The sequence below is a fragment of the Oncorhynchus masou genome, chromosome 9, assembly GCF_036934945.1.
Source record: "Oncorhynchus masou masou isolate Uvic2021 chromosome 9, UVic_Omas_1.1, whole genome shotgun sequence".
Classification (NCBI taxonomy): Eukaryota; Metazoa; Chordata; class Actinopteri; order Salmoniformes; family Salmonidae; genus Oncorhynchus; species Oncorhynchus masou.
Window position 1 is genome coordinate 25,598,905 of NC_088220.1, and position 10,920 is coordinate 25,609,824.

A 10,920-nucleotide genomic window follows, 5' to 3' on the forward strand; every position below is an offset into this window, starting at 1 on the left:
ATAACCCATCCTCAATTAGCTAAACCAAAGGCTGAAAATAACGTATTACCTGAAAGAGGTAGGCTAGGACATCTATATATAGGGCTATATATCAATCTAGAACAGGATGATCTGTTTTGATCTGAGTTGATGGAGAGAGAGACAGACTGCGAGAGAGAGCTCTTGCGTGCACTGATTTTAAGCAACGGTATTCGACTGATAGGCTGTTTTAAAACTCTGTAGCTGCAATAAAAAATACAATAATCTTTACAATTATAAAAACAAGGTGACCCCCGAAAGCCAGATGGAGATTAGACACGCATTCTGTCTTTATTTTACTGTAGCATAGGCTTGGCTGCAGCAAATGTAGGCCTACCTGTCACAAGTTACCATAATGAGATGATAGGTGTACATGCATTGTGAACTGCGCTCCACACTGAGATGGGTCTGTTCCCACCCTGAGCGTTGATTCATCATGCAGAGGCTGTAGAGAAGCCAGATTTAGACATTGTATATAATGTAATAGTTCCATTTCATGCCATGCTGTTCATATGAATCATTTATTATGATTTACAGGTTTCTTGCAGTTATTTATCCAGAGAAAAGGGAATGGTTTTGGGCGGTAAATCCTGGTAAACCTCGGCAATCAACCCTAGTCTATTCCCTTTACAGCACATTACTTCGGACCAGAGCCCTTAGGGACGTACCCCTAGACAAAGACACATATGGACACTTCCTATCTAACCTGTCTCATTCAATGGGACCAGACTGCTATTCATGTCTGTTTGACTCAAAGAGGGGGCATATCAACTGCAGTCATAGGCTGTAATCTAACATGGAATGTTAGACTTGTTCGGGATGAGCAAGCTTACCTAGGTCCTGGCATGGTGCTTGGGAATAAGACTTCATTTAAATAGAATAAATAAAATCTACTTTGAGCTTTATCAACATGAATGTCCTGAAAGTCCAACGTTTCACAACCTGAGCTTATCCAGGTATGTGCTGCTTATGAAAGAGAATACACCTGTATTTGCCTTGCTCTGAAACCTAAGCACACTGGGGGAGGTTCCCCCTGTTGTGGTACGGGTCCAGGAGGATGTACGGTCCAAATCTCATCTGGCTCTACTCTCAGCCGTACAACAAGACCAACAGCTTTTATTCAAAACAACTGTGCAAACATCTGGCTTTGGTTCTCTCTCCACATAGTTCAGTTTGCCGTGTGGCTGGCTGGTGTGTGTGTGTAAAACAACAGGGTGGTATGTCTGTACCGTGGCTCTGGGTGTGTGGTGGGTCTTTGCCTGATAGAGAGCACCAAGGCAGGTTAAGGGTTAAATAATAACTCCAGTCTGTTAGCAGACGTAGGTAAATCTCTATAAGAGAAAGGTGAAGGGAAGGGTCAAAGGTAATCACACAGTGCCCCTGTGGGCCCGCTTCATCCTCAACAGAAAGTTCCTCTTCTCCTCCAGGAGTTCCTGGATGCGTTTGTTCCGTGTTCTCTCCCTGAGGAACACACGGCTTCGTCTGGGGATCAAGTTGTTTTGGGAGATGTCGTTGTCCACTCCTATGACCCGGTTGTAGGGATCATCGATGGAGTTGTTCTCTCTGGTCTCCTCCTGGCGGCTTGGTGGCCACGTGGGTTTTTTGGTTTTTGTTGTCATTGTGGCGATGGTTGTTGTGGGAGGCAGGGCAGCCGTTTGCTCTGTTATGGGAACAGTGGCCCTCACAGATATGTACTCTGTGCAATCCGGCCAATCAGAGGTGGTCATATCTATGATGCCATCGCTGGGGACAGTAGTTCCACTGAGCATTGTGACATCAGTGTATGGGACAGTTCCACTGGGCGATGTGACATCCTCAAAGTAGTTGGTTTCAGTTGGCTTTATGACATCATCCATGGAGAATAGGCTACCGGGAATTGTGGTTGATGCACCTGTGGTGTCATTGCTGACAAAGGTGATATCAGTGAAAGGGCTGCTTGGAGTTGTAGTGTATATGCTGGTGCTGGTGGAGAGGGTGAATGAGGGGTACTTTCTGGTTGTGTCTCTGGGGGTCACACTGCGCTTTGGGGTCATGGGGATGGGGTATGTAGTGTAGTATGGGTGGGGTGTTGTATAAGTGCCTGTGGTGCTCATTGGGCGTGGCGTAGTATAAGGTATATGTGTTGTACTTATTGGATGAACCGTTCCCTGAAAGGGGCTGTTGTTGTCCTTGGGCTGAGGCAGAGGCCGAGGGCGAGGCAGGGGGACAGCTGTGACCCGGGGAGGGGCGGTGGTGCTCAGGCTGCTGTCCGTCACATTGCTGCAGGATTTGCAGCAAATACGCTTGTAGTCAGGCAGAGTGCAGTAGCGGATCAGCACCTCCATGCGACAGAACACTGACCTGTCTCCATGACAACGCTGCTTGCCTGTGGGGGAGAGAACACAGAGCTGAGACTGGGTGGGGCTGGAGATGGCGCTGTGGGAGTGTTGTGTTTAGAAACGGTCCAGTAAAGTAGTAGAGGTAGTAAAGCCAGACCATTAACAACTAGAGCAGGAAGGAAGAAGAAGAAGGAGAAGACCCAAGCAGCATGGACAGCAGAGTCAATAGATTAGTCCTTAGCAACTAAAAGGAAAGAAGAGCGGAGTGGGTTCTTTGTTGTTGTGGAACAGTAACCTGGCTCCAGTCTTGGGGAGCAGTTCACTACATGTAGTTCAACTAGTAATTTAACTACATTGTGCTGTAGCTTTGTGGTGGTTGAACTAAATTAAAATCTAGGTAGTATTTTTTATTTTATTTTATTTTTTGCCATGCAGCGGTGTAGCTAACTACTGGAACAACACACTACTTAAAACAAGTATATATGGGTGAAGTAGGCAAAACTTTTCTTTCTTTTTCGACACCTGTATAATTCTCACTTGAAACAATTGTTGTTGTGTTTAATCGTCTGAATTACACATTCTGTTAACATATGACCCAAAAGTGATCTTTTCTTGTAATTTCTAGTCTATGACATTTCTGATTTACAAATGATAATTTTTCACAAAGTAGTTTGGATGAAGTGAACTACTTTTTCACGGTAACTTTAGTTTAGTAAACTATATTTTTCTTAAGGTTTAGTGTAGCTTCACCTTTTTTAGTGTGAAGTAATTGTTAGCTTGGTAAACATTTTTTTTAGAGTAGCTTCCCCAACACTGCTCGTCTCTTTGCTGACCAAACTAAATGTTTCTGACATCTCATGTGTTTCTTTATTCGTTTCAGATTAGTGTAAACATACTATATCAATATAACTTTGTTAATATTTTTTATGCAGGATAAGAGGCTTGATCTTCTTTAATCTGTCTTTCATTATTCACGGCAATGTGACTTTATAAGACAATGTTTTACCCTTTGTAAGTTTGGAGGAATCTTTGAGTTGTGTTATAATGGTAGTTTGTAATGTGCTCCTCCTCACACCAAGTCAAACCATCACAAACTCAGGAGGAGATAGTGAGAGCGCATTTTAAAACATTATTTTTATTTATACAACTTTGCAGTTGATAACGACAGGAACTAAAACAATGAGATGTACTCCCCCCTCAATATATAGATATATTATTGTCTTAAGAAAAATAAATCAACTGTATCGAAAGGTACAAGTTCACAGTCACTTTGGTAAAACACTTCATTACTGGGAAGTAAACCAATCAATTCGTTTAGTTATTCAATTGATAAGAAGTCAAATGAATAACTTACATAAATTAATAAATAGATTTGAAGTTGAATAAATAAAATACAGAATTCTCCATGATGAATGATGTAAAAACTGGATTGGCACGTTCAAGTGTCATATGAAACATTTACAAAACATGAATACATTTTTCCCTGATAAATCAAAGTGCATATAGACGTAGTGCACATAGTCCTTCTGAATGTTTCCCCAACGTCAATCCAACGTCCGTCCAACGTCAGCCAGCCCCACCCAGCAGGCTAGTGAAGCCACAAAACAGTTACCCATAGTATAGAATATTATAGATTTTTTTTCCATAAGTAAGAAGATAACAGTCATGAACATAATTAAATATAGTCAACACCAACGTTATATACAGTATCGCACTGCAAGGTCTAGCTTCATTGGCCTCCTACCATCCGACTCCAGCACAAAACATCGGATAGCTCGCTACTAGTCACAACAGAAACATGTGATCACAATGCAATGATAAGACTGAAGTGCTTTTCTAGATGCTGTCCTCAGTGTCGATCGATACCCTGGGCCCTTCGTAAACCGTATCCAGTGGTCAGACCACGGTCCAAACCTTTTGCATGTTGCAGGTTCTGATGGTTTGCCTGTGTTTGCCTGATGGTTTGAAGCTGCCTTTAAGTGATTAACAAAGGTTTTGATGAGTAAAGCCTTCTCTTTCACAGATAAATGCCATTACATTCAATCCAAGATAAGGCATTGTTCATGTGTTTAATGTTCATCACAAAAGGAAAAACAAGATCTGATGCTTTCAAATGAAGGTTTATGAGGTATTTCTGTTCCAGAGTTGTATGTCTACGAGAAGCCTGCATGAAAGTACACTCACAAACATGCACACACACGCACAAACATGCACACACACACACACACACACACACACACACACACACACACACACACACACACACACACACACACACACACACACACACACACACACACACACACACACACACACACACACACACACACACACACACACACACAGACACCTTTGCACACACACACACACACACAGACAGACAGACAGACAGACAGACAGACAGACAGGCAGACATGCACCTTTGCACACATACACACACACGTAAGGGATGCAAATGTGCATGACAGAAATGTGATCCTTTCCCTAAAGAAAATAAGGAGCAACAGTAAACCCCATCCATCTGAAAACAATGGAGCGGCAACTAACTGACCAAGTGCTGCATAATGTAGGACTACATCTCTTCCCCCCTGACACTTTACCCTTATATTAACTTCTGTATTACTCATGTCAAATAAATAACAAAAAATACACATAACAGTCAAGGATCGAAGTGATCAATAGCAGTCTGTAGGTTATAATGAACTACAGCTTATTTATGGTAAAACATTATTATTATTCAGATTATTGTTACTCATATAGATTTTCATATACAGTATATATACAGTACCAGTCAAAAGGTTGGACACACCTACGCATTGAAGGGTTTTCCTTTATATGTACTATTGTCTACATTGTAGATTAATAGTGAAGACATCCAACTACGTAATAACACATATGGAATCTTGTAGTAACCAAAACAGTGTTAAACAAATTCAAATATATTTTATATTTGAGATTCTTCAAAGTAGCCAACATTTTCCTTGATGAGAGCTTTGCGCACTCTTGGCATTCTCCCAACCATCTTCATGAGTTAGTCACCTGGAATGCATTTCAATTAACAGGTGTGCCTTGTTAAAAGTTAATTTATGGAATTTCTTTCCTTCTTAAAACTTCTTTGGGATAATGGGCAGCATTTTCACTTTTGGATGAAAAGAGTGCCCAGAGTGAACTGCCTCCTACTCAGTCCCAGATGCGAATATATGCATAGTATTATGAGTATTGGAAAGAAAACACCCGGAAGTTTATAAAACTGTTTGAATGATGTCTGTGAGTATAACAGAACTCACATGGCAGGCAAAAACCTGAGAAAAAATCCAAACAGGAAGTGGGAAATTTGAGGTTTGTAGTTTTTGAACTCAGCCCCTATCGAATTCACAGTGGAATATGGGTTATGTTGCATTTCCTAAGGCTTCCACTAGATGTCAACCGTCTTTAGAACATTATTTCAGGCTTCTACTGTGAAGTGGGATCGGATGAGAGCTCTTTGAGTCAGTGGTCTGGCAGAAATGCGCTGGTCACGTGCATTTCACATGAGAGCGACCTGCGTTCCATTGCTTTTCTACAGACAATGGAATTCTCCGGTTGGAACATTATTGAACATTTATGATAAAAACATCCTAAAGATTGACTCTATACTTAGTTTGACAAGTTTCTTCGACATGTAATATAACCTTTTGAACTTTTCGTCCGACTGGAACTGAACGCACTTTTGGATTTGTGTACCAAACGCCCTAACAAAAGAAGCTATTAGGACAGAAATGGACATAAATGGACATTATCGAACAAAACAAACATTTATTGTGGAACTGCGATTCCTGGGAGTATATTCTGATGAAGACCATCAAAGGTAAGTTAATATTTATAATGCTATTTTTGACTAATGTTGACTGCGCAACATGGCAGATATTTATTTTGGCTGGTTTGGGCTCTGAGCGCTGTACTCAGATGATGCTTTTTCCATAAAGTTTTTTTGAAATCTGTCACAGCGGTTGCGTTAAGGAGAAGTGTATCTAAAGTTCCATGCATAACACTTGAATTTTCATCAACATTCATAATGATTATTTCTGTGAATTCATGTGGCTCTCTGCACAATCACCATATGTTTTAGAACTATTGGAACATAACGCGGCAATGTAAAATGAGATTTTTTTATATAAATATGCACTTTATCGAACAAAATATACATGTATTGTGTAACATGAAGTCCTATTAGTGTCATCTGATGAAGATCATCAAAGGTTAGTGATTCATTTCATCTCTATTTGTGCTTTTTGTGACTCCTCTCTTTGGCTGGAAAAATGGCTGGGTTTTTCTGTGGCTTGGTGATGACCAAACATAATCGTTTGTGGAGCTTTCGCTGTAAAGCATTTTTGAAATCAGACACTGTGGCAGGATTAACGAGAATTTTATCTTTAAAATGGTGACTAATACTTGTATGTTTGAGAAATTTGATTTATGAGATTTCTGTTGATTTATATTTGGCGCCCTGCAATTTCATTGGCTGTTGGCGAGGGGTTCCTCTAGCGGTCCTATACAGGTTAATGTGTTTGAGCCAATCAGTTGTGTTGTGACAGGGTAGGGGTGGTATACAGAAGATAGCCAAAATAAAAAGAAATTTGACCGTATCTTTAAGTGCAGTCACAATAACCAACAAGCGCTATGACAAAACTGTCTCTCATGAGGACCGCCACAGGAAAGGAAGACCCAGAGTTACCTCTGCAGCAGAGGATACATTCATTAGAGTTAACTGCACCTCAGATTAGAACCAAATAAATGCTTCACAGAGTTCAAGTGACAGACAGATCTAAACATCAATTGTTCAGAGAAGACTGCATGAATCAGGCCTTCATGGTCAAATTACTGCAAGGAAACCACTAATAACAGACACAAATAAGAAGAAGAGACTTGCTTGGGCCAAGAAACATGAGTAATGGACCGGTGGAAATCTGTACTTTTGTCTGATGAGTCTTTGTGAGATGCGGAGTAGGTGAGAGGATGATCTCCGCATGTGTGGTTCCCACTGTGAAGCATGCAGGAGGAGGTGTGATGGTGTGGGGGTGCTTTTCTGATGACACTGCCTATTATATATTTATAATTCAAGGCACACTTAAACAGCATGGCTACCACAGCATTCTGCAGCGATATGCCATCCCATCTGGTTTGCGTTTAGTGGGACTATCATTTGTTTTTCAACAGGACAATGACCCAAAACACACCTCAAAGGCTATTTGACCAAGAATGAGAGTGATGGTGCTGCATCAGATGATGTGGCCTCCACAATCACCCGATCTCAACCCAATTGAGATGGTTCTGGATGAGTTGGAACGCAGAGTGAAGAATAAGCAGCCAACAAGTGCTCAACATATGTTGGAACTCCTTCAAGACTGTTGGGAAAAGCCTTCCAGGTGAAGCTACTTAACCTGTTGATGCACTGGGGGCGCTATTTCATTTTTGGATGAAAAACGTTCCCGTTTTAAACAAGATATTTTGTCACAAAAAGATGCTCGACTATGCATATAATTGATAGCTTTCGAAAGAAAACACTCTGACGTGTCCAGAACTACCAAGATATTTTCTGTGCGTGCCCTAGAACGTGAGCTTCAGGCAAAACCAAGATGAGACGGCATCCAGGAAATGAGCAGGATTTTTGAGGCTCTGTTTTCCATTGTCTCCTTATATGGCTGTGAATGCGAGAGGAATGAGCCTGCCCTTTCTGTCATTTCCCAAGGTGTCTGCAGCATTGTGACGTATTTGTAGGCAGATCATTGGAAGATTGACCATAAGAGACCACATTTACCAGGTGTCCGCCCGGTGTCCTGCGCCGAAATTGGTGCGCAAAAGTCACCTGCCAGTATTTTTCCATGGGATACAGAGAGGAAAGCAAGCTTCCACGAACTGCATATCAATGAAGAGATATGTGAAAAAACACCTTGAGGATTGATTCCAAACAACGTTTGTCATGTTTCGGTCGATATTATGTAGTTAATCCGGAAAAAGTTTTACGTTGTAGGTGACTGAATTTTCGGTTCGTTTCGGTAGCCAGACGCAATGTAGAAAACGGAACGATTTCTCCTACACACAGACGCTTTCAGGAAAAACTGCGCATTTGGTATGTAACTGAGAGTCTCCTCATTGAAAACATCAGAAGCTCTTCAAAGGTAAATTATTTTATTTATTTGGTTATCTGGTTTTTGTGAAAATGTTGCGTGCTAAATGCTACTCAAAATGCTATGCTAGCTTTGCATACTCTTACACAAATTAGTCAATTTCTATGGTTCAAAAGCATATTTTGAAAATCTGAGATGACAGTGTTGTTAAGAAAAGGCTAAGCTTGAGAGCAGACGCATTATTTTGCTAATGAGCCTGAGGCTTTAGTCACGATCCCGGATCCGGCATGGGGAGTTTCAAGAAGTTAAGAGAATGCCAAGAGTGTGCAAAGCTGTCATCAAGACAAAGGGTGGCTACTTTGCAGAATCTAAAATATATTTTGATTTTTTTAAACACTTTTATGGTTACTACATGATTCCATATGTGTTATTTCATAGTTTTGATGTCTTCACTATTATTCTAGTATTATACTATTATTATTTAATAGTAAAAATAAAGAAAAACCCTTGAATGAGTAGGTGTGACCAAACTTTTGACTGGTACTATATATATATATTATATATTTATAGATGTATTTGTTTTAAAGTTTGCAAGCATAAATAAGCTGCAGTTGTTGAACTTTAATATAACAGTCAAAGAGAGGATGTCTGATGAGATGGTGAAATCGGAAGCAACCTCACATGGTAAAACTACCCTGTTTTCATTAGCCTTTTACTCTTCTGCACTCTTGACCTCTTCACCCAACAGCTCCGTATATAATATTCCTAAAAAGTGTTGGTTTGTGTCACCTCCTGTCCCTGTGCTGAGTTCCTGTCAGTCTGAGAATGGGACCTAGAACAAGATAAACCGTCGTTGTCATTCTAGAATGGAACCAGGATGTGAGATGAGCACTTTAGCAAAGATGTCCTCATTGTGACAAGATCACATTCACAATAAAGCTTTAGTTTCTTTTCTTTTTACACTTCTTTTTTATTTATATATTTTTTCCCTTTGTTAATTTCACACTTGTCACCACAGACGATGGCGACGTGGTGACCCCCCTAAAAAATCACAATCGCATCTCAGGAGCGTGACCCATGACATCTTGCAGCTAGCTCACTGAAAACATGGCCGCCAAACAGAGGGGTGGGCTCACACCTCACTGGCTCTTCGACACCACTAAGAGCTGCCAATCAAACCTATTCGCCATTTTCCATTTCCAGCTTCTCTTCAATGTTTAATTGTTTTTTGTTTAGTTTGGACTGGCCAGCGGTTACAACACAATGCTCCACAAAAGAGAGAGAGAGAGATAAGAGAAGAGAGAGACAGAGCAAGAGAGAACCAACCAACCAATCAGCACACAGGAGCCAGAGACCTCCCCCAATCAGAGCTGTCTCACACACAGAGAGAGAGAGACGCACACCCCCCAAAAGAGAAGCGAAAAGCTGGCGCTCGCTCGCGGGCGCGGGCACAGGCACGGACACGGGTGGGGGTGGGGGGTGGTCAGGGGGTGAGCCTGCCCCCAGGACCCCTTGCCCAGGCCTGTTGCAGGGTGAAGAGGACAGAGAGAGAGGTCAGGGTCCAGGTCAGGACAGCCATGCACCGGAGGCCGGGCCCAGAGCTATAAAGGGATGGTTTTTTACGTGAAGTGTTCCTCTGGTAGGGCAAGTCTGGGTCTGGACGGGACAGCCACTGTATCAGGATGTTGCCGTTCTTATTCAGGTCTGACGAGCCTCCTGGAGATGGAGCAAGGAGGGAAAAACATCAGAGAGGGAAAGGACTATGAGTCAGGAGAGACTTCTACTGTCTATTTTACATTACCTTAGTACACCAATCAGTAGTAAAAATAAAGAATAATGGATTAGATTTCTAAAGCGCTTTTCTTCTGAGGTAATCAAAGCACTTTACATAGTAGAGGGAAACATCCACCACCAATGTGTAGCACCCACCTGGATGATGCCAGCAACCACCAAACATCAGCTAACATGTGGAGAGGTGAGGAGTGATATATGCCAGTTAGGAATGAGGGGGATGATTAGGTAGCCATGATGGAATGGAGCCAGGTTGGGAATTTAGCCATGCCACCGGGGTTAACACCCCTACTCTTACGATAAGTAACATGGGATTTTTAATGACCACAGAGAGTTAAGATATCCGCTCAACATCCCATCTGAAAGACAGCAACCTGCGCAGGGCAGGGTCTCCTTCAATGCCCTGTGACATTGGGATCTTCTTAGACCAGATAAAAGAGGGACCCCTACTGGCCCTCCAGCATCTCTTCCAGTAGCATCTGGTCTCTCATCTAGGGACCGACCAAGACTGACCCTGTTTAGCTTCAGAGGTAAGCCAACAGTGGGATGCAGGGTGGTTGCTGCTGGCAAGTAGTGGCACAAGGGAACTAAATAAGATGAGTTATAATGGGGTCATAATACTCACTGGGACAGGGCATCAGGCGACATATGCGTATGGTGTCTGGCTTGCTGTCCAGACACAGACC

At 41.9% G+C, this 10,920-nt stretch overlaps 1 protein-coding gene across 1 annotated transcript in view; it reads right to left on the bottom strand.

The window, feature by feature from the left end:
* Positions 1–309: 309 nt before the first annotated feature.
* LOC135545726 (A disintegrin and metalloproteinase with thrombospondin motifs 2-like) overlaps positions 310–10,920 on the bottom strand; it is a 273,928-nt gene continuing 263,317 nt past the window's right edge. Inside the window, exons 20-22 of the mRNA XM_064973543.1 lie at positions 10,860–10,920; positions 10,067–10,159; positions 310–2,383 (exon numbers count right to left, since the gene is read on the bottom strand). The exon at positions 10,860–10,920 is cut by the window's right edge and continues 69 nt beyond it. Coding sequence (XP_064829615.1) covers positions 1,386–2,383; positions 10,067–10,159; positions 10,860–10,920 — 1,152 coding nt within the window. The 3' untranslated portion in view covers positions 310–1,385. The remainder of the gene's footprint in view (positions 2,384–10,066; positions 10,160–10,859) is intronic.